Genomic DNA, 13,331 nt, shown 5'->3' on the forward strand with positions numbered 1-13,331 from the left:
CACATGGTGCCCTAGTGGATTGGTACTGAAACAGCAATTGTCTGTGTGCTGAACAAAGTTTTTCTTGACACCTACAGTAACTGCCTAGCACTTTTTAAAATCCATCACTTTTTAGAGCTCGTGGGTAGGGGTGACCCGATCGGATCTTCAGGATCGTGATCGGCTGCCGATCCACTGTATTTTGAAGGTCGGACAATACCGGCTTCCGCCACAAGATCAGGCCATTATGGTTGCCATATAACGTTCGTAACTCTGGGCCACACTCCAACACGATAGGTGCGGTAATGTGCCTCACAGTTGGTCGCCACTTGACTCCCGCCACCTGCAAGAAGAATAAAACATGACACCACCATGCAGACCTGTCCGTGGTGGACCGTGGTGAACTTAGTTTCACGTAGGATATTCAGCTCCGTAGCTACAGTGGCAGTTCCCCCTCACTGTGCCCAGACTGCTCTGTCATGGTGCGGGGAGCTCGCACGGGAAGTGCCGCTCTAACCGCTGGTTGTTTATAAAAAAAAATCAGTCTTTCTAAATCACACCACAAATTGATAACCATGTCAAATGATTAGTCTTACCCTAAATATTTGTCACGCCCATTTTTTTTCTTTTTTATCTTTTATTGGATGGACTTTTATTGGATTAGGGACCTGACTCAGGTTTGTTACAAAAGCCAAACAGTATTGTTGGTCATGCTGTGTAATAAAAAAATAAATTCAGCAATACTTTGGTTGCACTATTTTTAATGCTTTGAAGAACTATTTTCATTAAAAAAAAACAGATTGGAAGCCAAAAAAATGTGCATCGGGACATCCCAACTCCTGGGTCGCTTCCCTGGAATGAGTCTCATTGGTTAAAGGTCCTGGGAGCCTGAGTGCCGATTGGGCTGTAAGCTCTGAGGTCACAATGTGGGGGTGTTGAATGTGTCACCCGTCCTGCAGTGGGGCTGCACTCCCATATTGTGTCTATCCCCTTTCACTATTGTGCAAACACCAAGCAGGCTTTTGGGTTTGCATCACTCATTACGTTCACTGGAATTCAAAAATGGTGAAAATCACACACACTCACACGCCTCCTTTGTGCCCATCTCCCCCACAATGACCCTCAGCCTAATGGGTGTCACAAGACTTGCAACGTTCTCTGCTTGGACAAAAACTGTCTGTGTTCTTCCTCGTGCGTGTGCACATGTTGCTGTCTCAGCGCACTTCATTACCAAAGTGTGTTTTGCTTGAGACACAAAGAACTCAAACACAAAGACATTACACATTATTCAAAGTGTGCTGAGCTCATGGGATGTACACCCTCCAATATTTAATGTGCATTCCTCTTTCGTGTTAAGTTGCAGACCGTGTGTGTGAGAGAAGTGGGTCAGTGTGCTGGTATGCAGCACCAGTATGAAGTGGCATAGTGTATGTGTTTTGGGGGTGGGTGAGGGAGGGGGGGCAAGGCACAGTTCTGAATGAGACGTGCTGCTGCCTTGCTTCATGTGGCATCATGTGTGATATGCATCGTCTAAGGCAGGGGTGATCACACTTTTAGCCTGCGATCTACCGACTACTATAAATATAGAAAGTATATGTATTTACTATATTTATATTAAAAAAAATAGGAGTAGGTATTTCTGTAGGTTATACATGTATATCAGGAGAGCACGCACTTTCTCAGCATGCAAATACAAGTCCAAATGATGTACCTCTTTCTATAAAACATAACATATACAAAATGTAACCAGTAAACACTGAAATTCTATTGTAAATATTCATGATTAGTATTTCACATTCACATTTTCAAAGTTGACAAGTCATCAAAGTAGTTGCTATCATAATTCACTTCAATATGGAAATAAAGATCATTCCACATAACTCCTAAATAGTTGTGTACATAACCTGAGTACTGGTTATGAAGTTAGCTATGTAACATTCATGAGGGCACCCAGTTCATGTATTACATCCAGTTAGCATTTGCTATCAAACATTAGCCATATACAAGAATGTAAAATGATGATGCAAAAGACAATGCAGCCCAAATCAAGGCACATTTTTAATGTCATCCTGAAGTAATAGTTTAAGAAGCCAACGTGTAGAAAACACTGATTTCTGTAGTAGAGTTCATGACGCCAAGCAAAGCCAGTAAACAATACACTTTTTTTCTACGTAGCTAGCCGCTACAAGTGAACAGATAACTTTTGTTATAGCTTTAGACAACTTACCGCAAAGTTAGTTCATCCATCATCACAATAATAAAGATGAAAGTTGCATCTTCGCATCTTAGCTCGCGATCGACGTAATGGCCACCCCTGGTCTCAGGCAACTGCAGGAATGAGCATGCGTGCAATCATTTTTTTGCCGACAGCGGGGCTGGTGACCTTGCTCTCGTCACAAGGAAAGGTCACACACACAAAGAACCACATGATGCTCCCCTCCGTCCCCGTGTGACCTGGTATGGACCTTCGGTCGCCTTGCACCTGCATGGCAAGTTAGACGCTGAGAGCCAAATGCCATACACGAGTAGGTCGACGCTGTTTTGGAAGCAAGCCATTTCTTTTGGAAGGCTGTCTTTGTGGCACGCAGGTGAATGTTGAACCGATGGCTTGGGGAGTGCATCAATACTCACAGATAGTGCCTGCACAGAGATTTGATGGCCATCTTGTTTTGGTTCCAGCAGCCAGCAACCTCCTGGGATCAAAGTGGAGCGGATTAACAAATAGAAGTGTCCCTCTCATCCCTCTCTCCTGGCCCTAAGCCTTTGTGGCTTTTATTGTCCTAATCCATAAAGTATGTGGAATGTGCTTGCTAAGATGATGGTGTTTTTTGTGTGACACAAGTGTAATGGTGTTATTACATGTGCATGTGCCATGACAGGGTTTCTGCTACATGTAATTGATGTGCCACAACAAAATAAAAGCCGCCACACCTTAAAAATTTTTTTTTTTTTTAACTTGAAAATAATGTAATATATTATGAATGGATATATATGCTATATAGATGCATATATCGCTTATTGTTTAAGAACATATTGACCATTATTAGTTTGAAAATAATTTAAAATATCGTAAAAATGTTTCACTGCGCTTTTTAAAAAAATATAAACTACTGCAGTGCATGTCAATCACCAGATTGACAGTTCACAATGTAAAATGTGTGGTCAATTGACGACAGCTTGCTTGCTAAACCTATCCATGCCAGCATGTGTGATCGCTCACGTTTCAGTCTCATTCCACATTCTGGCATCTTTGTTTACACATTTTGCCGGACTCTCACTGCCTCACTGGCGGCAGCCTAGCTAGGTCATTTTTGTCCCATGGGAGAGCTACAAGTGTCTATCATGTTCTTGGGGTATATGCTAACCTACTTTTTTAAAGTGTCACTTAGCAATCTTGCTCTCTTGTTATCGTTATAATACTTACGGCGTGTCTTCAAAATACTGGCAACGCTATCACGGGGATCTCCAACAGGTAGCTTGTATGCTGGCAGTAGCTCAGCAGCTGATGTTGAGTAGTTCACCAAAGAATAGTTTTGCAGTGTACTCGGGTCAGTCCACCCTCCCATGCAGCCCACCACCACAGCTTTCAAAAATCCTAGGGGAAACCCTGTAAACTGTTGTTGAGTCAGAATCTGGCAACTTTAGTAACAACGGTTGTGCAATTGCTGCTATATACAGTATGATACTGTGCCACTTACAATCAGCATTGCTATAGAAATAGTTGAAACTGACAGAATTACTTTATTGCGCAGATTATCGTGAGCACGTTGTTTGATGAGGTCTGTGATGTGGCCCAACGTGATGTTTTTTTCCAAACCGTATGTGACCTGCGGGCCTTGAGGTCGACATGTGTCTTCTATATGTAGACAATATGCTGAATATATTGAATGAAAGAAACCATTTCTGCTCTTTCTCCTCACAGGGACGACATGTTAAGACTGGGCAGCTGGCCGCCATCAAGGTCATGGACGTCACAGAGGTAAAGCCCCACAATTTGTTGATCCGTGCTTTGGAATGAGTATGAAGCGCACACACGTATAAGGAACGAGACGATACACGAGATTTGGGTCGACGAGATGAGATTTTAATATTACTCTTCAGTAAACTACTTAAGTACTTAACCAAAGTACAGTGAAAAAGTCTGACAATATATTGCAATCTACGAATATAATTTCATTAATATAATAAATTGGATTTCTGCTAAGCTACAATCTTCTGCACTGTGTGCATGGTACTGGCCCCGCCTCCTCCCACCGCGACAAAGAGACTCTACGACTGACAGAAGGGCTTGCTCCGTTCGTGCCGTTGTTCTACGGAACAAAAATGCACCAAGGTGCTGCAACCAATGCACCGAGTGAACTCTCTTCCTGCATGTTTGGAGGCGAGAGACGAGAAAATGGACACGCACACAATATACTCTGCCAGACCAAATTATACAGTTCATTTTCATTTATTGTGTGATTAATTCATTTATTATTGAGCCAGGCCTAGTGCCCCAAGAAATCTTGTCACGTTTTAATCTTGCGACATCTTGTGACGCCCCTAGTAAGCACTGGTTGGCCCTCAGACTTGCAAGCCCACTTAATTATTTTTTTTTTTAAACCATCAAGATTCTCTGTGGTGTCCTGTTAAAACAGTGTAGCTACTGTAATTATACAAAGAAAACATGTTTGTAACGTGATGGTTTATCCACATTGACTACTTGAAGTGTCTTTGACCATGTACCACCGCATTAGACATGCATATACTCTGTTCACTTTGTTGTTCAATTTCTGCTCAATTTTTTTAGGACTGCCAGATATTGAATGCATTGTTTTAGGCAGGAAAGTGATTGGCCAATTTTCCAGTCATTGAAAACATATAGAAAATGAGTATTGTATTTGTACTTATTCTCCCGGAATAAGTCCTGGAAAACAGAGTTATTGATGCACGCAGGTCAAAAAGGCGTGTAAATGCTAAATTAGCCATTAAACTATGAATTAGGCCAAAGTATCATTTAAATGCATTGCTTTAATAACAATGATAATAACAATTATGCACAGTGATGATGATGATATGATGATGAATCGATAGCATTACATTACATTACATACATTAGACACATACGCCCCAGCTTCTTCTTCTCTGGTGTTTCAATAATAATAAAATAAAATGTGAGTGGATGAAAAATTTGTGTCTCGCATTGTAGTATGGAGCCGTGCGGGGCTGGCTTGTCCGCTGCCGCTCCCCACAGGTGTTACTATGATTCACAGGGATTGTCTGACAACTGATTTGTTTTCATGGTTAACCAGTGTTGCGAATGTTGCCCAACCGTTTCCTGTTGTGTGTGACCGGACACAGGTGTGCCGAGCCAGTCGTCCCGCTTGCCGCGTGGCCACTTTTGTCTGTTCATTGTGGAGATATTGCAGACAGACACACTGACCCACATTCTTAAACACAGGCGCTCCTCTGCCACTGTGCCGGCCTTGGGCAGAATATGGATGCCTTTCCGCTTCCTGTCTCGAGTTTGCTTAGCAATGACAGCATCTTGGAACCCTCCAGTCAGGAGGTCATGATAGATAACAGCCTAGTCGTGTAATTGTGAAGCTGCCGTGTGCGATATTTGTTCAGGCCGCTCCCAATGTATCATGTTGCCAAACTCGTCTTTTCAATGAAACACCATGTTTCACATCCACTCCCAAGACGTTTCGCCACCATATTATCTTCACCAAGTCTTGTCCATGACTGGGACTTGTGGTGATGGGGATTTTGCAGCCAGCAGTGTGATAATCCAACAGCTGCACGGCACAGAGGGTCAGATCGGGGAGGTGGCGTGTGTGTGCGTGTGCGCGCACGCGTGTGTGTGCGTGTGTGTGCGCACGTGCGCGTGCGCGTGCGCGTGCGAAGCTTGCATCACAGAGGCAGCCAACTGCTATTGTGCTTAAGGTGACGTCTGCTCAACATGAAGGCCACAGTCCGCTTGTCAATCACCAAGAAGAAATACATTTGTGGTCACAATCTGCGACTGTCAGGGTTAGCGTTGCTGTTGCGTGCATTCAGTAAACAGACCTGACCTGACCTTCAGAGGACACTTCAATGGTTGTGAATAATGTGATTTTTTTTTTTTTATTAACTGTTTGATTTGTACACATTGTACACATCAGTGGAGAATTTCTCCTCAATGACATACGGTATATTTTGTTACATTTAGGTACGTCCTGATCCACATTTTTTGGCATCTGATTTTTTTTTTTGTCCTATAGTCTTGCCGATCTGGTACCGATTCATTTTCTTTTCTTTTCTTTTTTTTTTTTTAAATAGTAAGTCTGTGTTACAAACATGAATGAGTGGAATTGAATATAGTTATGAAAATAGCTCTTCCAAGCATTAAAAATAATGCAACCAACGTATTGCTGAATATACGTTTTTTTATTACACAGCATGACCAACAATATTGTTGGACTTTTGGAACAAACGTGTGTGAGCCAGGTCCCTGATTCAATAAAAGATAAAATTGGAAAAAATGGGCGTGCAAAATACTTTTAGGTTAGGACTAATTGATTAATGTTTTTTTTTTTTTAAACAAACTCTTCTAGCGCCCTATGAAATCAATTTTAATTTTTCCCCAAATCCTGTTTTTTCTGTTTTAAATTTTTGAAAATTCAGGTTTTTCCCCCACTTATTTTACCAACATAGGGTGTGTGCTATTTGGGTAATTAAATTTAAAAATCCTTACAACATTGTTGCAATACATCAGTGGCCCATCTTGTCCAGTAATAGAGAAATGGATGTAGCTTGGCTAACTCTTCTAATGGGATGTCAGCCTCAGCACATCCATCCATCCAGTTTCTATCCTAATTAGGGTCGCGGGGATATGCTGGAGCCTATCCCAGCTGACTTTGGGAGAGAGGCGGGGGTACACCCTGTTCTCGTCGACAGCCAATGGCAGGGCACTTATAGACAAAGAACCATTCACACTCACGTTCATACCTATGGACAATTTAGAGTAACCAATGAACCTAACATGCATGTTTTTGGAATGTGGGAGGAAACCAGACACCCGGAGAAAACCCACGCACGCATGGGGAGAACATGCAAACTCCACACAGAGCTGCCCAGTGGAGATTTGAACCCAGATCCTCCTGATCTCATGACTGTGTGGCCTGTGTGACTGTGTGCTAACCACTCAAACTCAAACTGTAATGGCCGTGCTTGTGATTATGGAAGATGGAGTCACACATGTAATACCAGTCGCGTTATTAATGTGAGATATTTTAATGACACCCTTATTTTGTTTACACAATTAGACAAATATGACAGAGTGCTTTTATTTTGAAGGCCGGAAGTGTGCTGTGTGTGTTGAGAATGGCAACTGATGGTTGATACGAGCTGGGTGCAAGAGTAAACGTGCCTCTTGTCTTTTTTTCACCCACTCAGAACCTGGACGTCGTCAGTGGGCATTGTAAAACGGTCCTTACGTTAGAGCGGTAAAACGCAACACGGTGAAAATATACTCATCCAGCCTGAATTGCACACACACACACACACACACACACACACACACACACACACACACACACACACACAGCTCCACTCGACGCTCTGCTAAAGTAAGCATTCACGCGTCATAACAGAGGAGTTTCCAAGGTGTTTCGCCGCCATTTCGGCATGTTTAGTCATGTTTGTGATGAGATTCTGCCACGACACAGCAGTCCGGGCACAGTGAGGGGGAACTACCGCCGTAACTACGGAGCCGAATATCCGACGTCCAACGTCAAACTAACTTCACCACGGTACACCGCGGACACGTCTGCACGGTGGTGTTGCGTTATTACTCGATCTTCAAAATACAGCAGATCGGCAGCAAGAATGAAGCGCGAGAGAGCGTGGAGGAGTGTTGCAGACATTCCTAGTTAAATTTATCTTTTTCAATGGATTACATGCAATAGACGCATCGTTGTTGTTTGTGTGCAGGATGAAGAAGAGGAAATTAAATTGGAGATTAATATGCTGAAGAAGTATTCCCATCACAGAAACATCGCCACCTACTACGGGGCTTTCATTAAAAAGAGTCCACCGGGACATGACGACCAGCTTTGGGTAAGTCCTCAAATCCACACAAGAATGCTAAGCTGTGGGAGAAGGGAGAAAATCAGCAGCAGCAGCTGTTTAGAAAGCACGGTTATGTGTGTTATCTTAAGACGACAGCCCCACCGTGGCTCTTATGTGGGTCAGATGGGTTTATCTCCTTTTGTGAAGGAAAAAAGTATTTGTATATTTTTGTGTTAGTTGGTGATGGAGTTCTGTGGAGCTGGCTCCATCACAGACCTGGTGAAGAACACCAAGGGGAACCAGCTGAAGGAAGACTGGATTGCCTACATCTCCAGAGAAATCCTTAGAGTGAGTGCTCTTCTTCCTCTCTTAGTCATTGCTTGTTTTTTTCTGTTACTGATTCTTACTTTCATGATAAGTCCAGTGCTTATTAAGGGTCAAAAGTCTCCTCTGCTTCACTCATGTGCTCCATCTCCATCCTGGGCAGGGACTGGCTCACTTACACGCCCACCATGTGATCCACCGTGACATCAAGGGACAGAATGTCCTGTTGACTGAGAATGCCGAAGTGAAATTAGGTAAGTGGGGACACTTCTAAGCTGTCACTTCTATTTTTCGAAAAACTACAAACAACCAATCAAACCTCCCTTCCTTCCCCTCCCCAGTGGACTTTGGTGTGAGTGCCCAGCTGGATCGCACTGTAGGAAGGAGAAACACCTTCATTGGTACTCCCTATTGGATGGCCCCTGAGGTCATTGCTTGCGACGAAAACCCTGATGCGACGTACGACTACAGAGTAAGACCTTCTGTTTCAGCAGCAGCAATCTGGTGCTGTGAGCATGTGTGGTTGACACTGTACTTTTCTTATAGAGTGACCTGTGGTCTTGTGGCATCACAGCAATTGAGATGGCCGAAGGAGCGCCACGTAAGGACTTCTTTTTACCTGATTTAAAAAAAAAATAAAAATTGCTTTACCTTTTTACTATATATTCATGAATGTTTTGTAGCGCTTTGTGACATGCACCCAATGAGAGCACTCTTCCTGATTCCAAGAAACCCCCCTCCGAGACTGAAATCCAAAAAATGGTAAGTAATAATCTAGGCCTGCCACCTTAACAAATTTTGCCATAATAATCATGTTTGTCGATAATCGTGCTTCAAATTATTGTCGATAATTGATTCTATCGCCAACAATTTATTTGACATGAGGTGTAAATCACATTTGAACCACTCGATGGTACTCAAGTATAGTGTACGGCAGGGGTCACCAACGTTTTTCCTTGTGAGAGCTACTTTTACAAAATGAAAATGGCCAAGAGCTACTCATTTTTGGAACATTTATTTTCAGAGCTTATTTTAAACCCAAACAAAGTGAATATGCTTGTTTTACCAGAACATGAACAAAATGCTGGTGTCCACAACTCACATTTTGTATTTCAGAATGCATTTCTTTCTACTGTTCTTTCATTATTAACTGAAAACCTGAATGAAAAGCAGGCTTGCGGGCACCTCATGTGGTCGTGGGGGGCTACCTGGTGCCCACGGGCACCACGTTGGTGACCTCTGGTGTACGGTGTACCTGTGTGAGACATTAGCTTGACACAGAAATTGCCTGTATGTAAACAGCCAGCGACACTGTCTGTGAGCATGCACCATTTTGCACTATTTTGTTAATATTTGCCGACCAAACGCCTTAGTAAGCGTTGACTGTCGGGACAAAAGGTCCCCTGCCCGAGGCACCTACATCGGTGGTGTTGGTGTTCATGCGCTCACCGTGTTCATTCTGTTTAAAACCGAAATGTTACCACACTGTGGCTGTCGGCTGTGGCATTTGCCCCAGAAACCATCGCTTCTGTCATGTCAGTGTCTGCTGCCTCACGAAGCTAACCACTAAACGGTCTGTACGCCACTCACTAGTAACCCCGCCTCCACAAAGAGGCTGAGTGACATGAGGGCCCACTCTCTGTGTTCATTCCACTATAGAACCAGTACGCACAGACAGATGCACAGGGAACCCTCTTGTCATCCAGCCTGTGTGGCACAGAGAGAGACGGGCAAATGAACCACACGCATACATGCACATTTCATTTTATCAAGGGTGTCATCATCATCAACCAGTTTTTTTTTTGTTTGATTTATCCAGGCCTAAAATTAGTTACGTTTTTTTCCTATTCATTTCATTTTAACCTACGGTTTTTATTGACATATCAACCAGGAGTCTTTATGATTTTTATGATACTTGCTGTACTCGCTATTGACGTGCTTTCACTAGGGGTGTAACGATTTGTTTTCATAACGATTCGATTTGTATCATGAGTCGTGGTTGCTGATACGATTCAAGGACGATATTGGTTCATTTAGGACGATACGATCTGAAATGATTCAGTAACTTTAAATGGATTCAGTAACCTTTTGGCCAAAAATTCAACCCTTGTGACTTTGAAATAAATCCCTGGATACTGGACAGTGCAGGTGAATTCCCAGGTAGATTCCCGTTGTTTGTTGTAAGGGAATGGAGTATAAATTAATTATGGATATAAACAAACAAGTAAACAACAATTAATGGCAAATACGTTCACATTTTATTTGTATAAAGTGCAACCAGCACTTCAGGTTGAATTAACAGGAGGCTAACCTTTTCTGCTCTCATTTTCAATATCCAATACATTTTCAGTGAAAGTACAGTACGTGCAGCCAACATTTCCACAGTAGGTTTACCTGCTGCTGTTTTTCAACATAAAAATAATACAAATACAACATTACCTCATTCAATCCCGGCTGTTTTTCAAAATTCAATCCCTTTCAGTACCAGCCATTTTAGACGATTTTGACTGATTGTTGAAGGTACGCAGCATATTGTGTTGTATGTCCATACAAACATGGAACCTACCAAAACAAAGATTAGACTCCCTCTGTCTTTCATCAGGAAAAAAAAGTTTGTTTCTACCTTTTTCCGTTCTTTAGTAATCAGCAGTAGAACGTAGGTAAGTTTCAGGAAATATCAATTCTCAACAAAAAAAAGGGAGGAAAACAGCTTTTTGTGAAAGATACTTTATCTCTTTAAGAGAGACAATTTTTTTTGCTTTTGTGACAACTCAAATATCTAAACAACGGCACCAACACAAAAAAGGGTTGTTTTACATCGAAATAACAATATATTTACAATATAACACTATTTACAATTTTCACATTTGGAATGAAACTGTGTGTGCTCGCGCATGCGTTAAAATTTCCCTACAATGCGTAACCTTCTGCACGCTACACTCCTCCACGCTCTCTCACTTCCTCCTTGCTGAGTCTGTTAATACATGCCAGAGATCCATGCCGAGCTCTTACCAAATGCACTTCTGCCACCTTGTGGCCAAGCGTTCAGATAAAAAAAAAAACCCCGTATAAATCCGTTTTTGGTATTGAGTGAGTTAATATAAAAAAATGAAGTGCAATCAACATCTCTTCAGGTTGACTCAACAGTAGTTTACCTGCTGCTTTCGCTGCAAGAGGTGCCTGGACGGTCAGCGTTGTGTGAAATCCCATGGCGCCTTAGTAGGTGGTTGGAGAGGTTTGTTGTGTTGCCGTTGCCGGTATTTTCCAATGTGTAAAGAGCACATCATATCCCCAAGCATGCTGTAAGGCACTGGCAAAAATAAAGTCAACAGAACAACACGTCAAATGTATATACTGTTTAAACACAGACACCCCCCCCCCCCATGTATTTATTTATTTATTTATTATTTATAAATGTCATAATAATGGTAATCATACAACATTTCAGATTGAGCATTGTGTTTTCAACACTCCAGGCTCAACATTTCAAAGCAATCAAAGCAGAAAAGTTACCATAATCGCCTCTGTCGGTCTGGCTGCTCAAGCAATGATTACTATTGCAACAACAGATCATCTACTGCAGGGGTCACCAACGTTTTTCCTTGTGAGAGCTAATTTTACAAAATGAAAATGGGCAAGAGCTACTCATTTTTGTAACATTTATTTTCAGATCTTATTTTAAACCCAAACAAAGCGAATATGCTTGTTTTACCAGAACATTAACAAAATGCTGGTGTCCACAACTCACATTTGTATTTTGTATTTCAGAATGCATTTCTTTCTACTGTTCTTTCAGTATTAACTGAAAACCTGAATGAAAAGCAGGCTTGCGGGCATCTCATGTGGTCGTGGGGGGCTACCTGGTGCCCACGGGCACCATGTTGGTGACCCACTGATCTACTGTATAGGGTAAAACTAACCTGTTCCATGACAGTCTCAACCCAGATCACGTTCCTTATTAGTGGGTGAACAATCAAACGCATGATGAAGTCTGCTTTGCACCCTTCTTGAAATTAATCCAAAGACGTTCAGTGATCTAGGTAGCCGCGCTAGCAATTAACAACTGGCACTAGCAGAGCCCAAGCATACTGTAGTTTATAAGATCCTGTCAACCGGTTGCTTCTCTCGCGATACCCAGTGCATGTCTCCACAATCAGTTAATCTAAAATTTATGGACGATTATTATTGATACAGCATTCTTTTATCGGCTAATTTGAGTCGTTAGGTCCTCCAAACCGGTTATCTGGTCGCACATGTTTAGTTATAGATATAAGCATCTTACCGCTCAGTTAGTTTATCCACAACTGGAAGATGAAAGTTGCATCTGTGTGTGTAGTTTGAGACATCTGTGCACCATTGCTGAGCGGGAGCAAGAGCGAAACAGGAGGGGAGCTTAATGTCAACTGACTGATGTCCCATGACATCTACAGAGTGACGTTTATGCGATCGACCCAAACTACCTTCGTGATCTACCGGTAGCTCGCGATTGACTTAATGGGCACCCCTGCACTAAGGCATTCTCATAGCGTTAGCGTGTAGCACTAGTGCTAAACTTGTCATTGACAATATAAGTGCATGATAAAACAGTTGTTTACAGTGTTGATTCGTCAAATAGTTGTTGATTCATCTTTATTTTGTGTGTGTGGGTGGTTGATTTGCTCATAGAACGCACACAGAATGATGAACAACTATCGGTCTCCTTCTAGCCTCCTTCTATTCGTCCCCCACACCCCTCCCTCCACTCATCTTCTGTGTGTTTAGTGCGTATGTTTATGTATGAAATCTTTTGGTGCTCTTCCTCCCATAGGTCCAAAAAGTTTTTCAGTTTCATCGAGAGCTGTCTCGTGAAGAACTACACACAGCGGCCACCAACAGAACAGCTGCTCAAACACCCCTTCATCCGAGACCAGCCCAATGAGAGGCAGGTCCGAATTCAGCTGAAAGACCACATCGATCGCACCAAGAAGAAGAGGGGTGAAAAAGGTGCATGAGTCTCC

The 13,331-nt window shown here is 42.4% G+C and overlaps 1 protein-coding gene across 8 annotated transcripts in view; it reads left to right on the forward strand.

Moving 5' to 3' along the window:
* Positions 1–13,331, forward strand: part of LOC129179918 (mitogen-activated protein kinase kinase kinase kinase 4) — a 40,550-nt gene that overhangs the window by 7,347 nt on the left and 19,872 nt on the right. For all 8 annotated transcript variants that reach the window (XR_008570096.1, XM_054774290.1, XM_054774200.1 and 5 more), the window contains exons 3-10: positions 3,902–3,958; positions 7,933–8,058; positions 8,248–8,358; positions 8,498–8,588; positions 8,676–8,806; positions 8,881–8,935; positions 9,018–9,096; positions 13,142–13,317. Coding sequence is in view for 7 of the 8 variants with exons in the window: in XM_054774290.1 (XP_054630265.1) it covers positions 3,902–3,958; positions 7,933–8,058; positions 8,248–8,358; positions 8,498–8,588; positions 8,676–8,806; positions 8,881–8,935; positions 9,018–9,096; positions 13,142–13,317 (826 nt within the window). In the remaining variant the exon portion in view is untranslated. The remainder of the gene's footprint in view (positions 1–3,901; positions 3,959–7,932; positions 8,059–8,247; positions 8,359–8,497; positions 8,589–8,675; positions 8,807–8,880; positions 8,936–9,017; positions 9,097–13,141; positions 13,318–13,331) is intronic.

This window comes from Dunckerocampus dactyliophorus, chromosome 1, assembly GCF_027744805.1.
Source record: "Dunckerocampus dactyliophorus isolate RoL2022-P2 chromosome 1, RoL_Ddac_1.1, whole genome shotgun sequence".
Lineage (NCBI taxonomy): Eukaryota > Metazoa > Chordata > Actinopteri > Syngnathiformes > Syngnathidae > Dunckerocampus > Dunckerocampus dactyliophorus.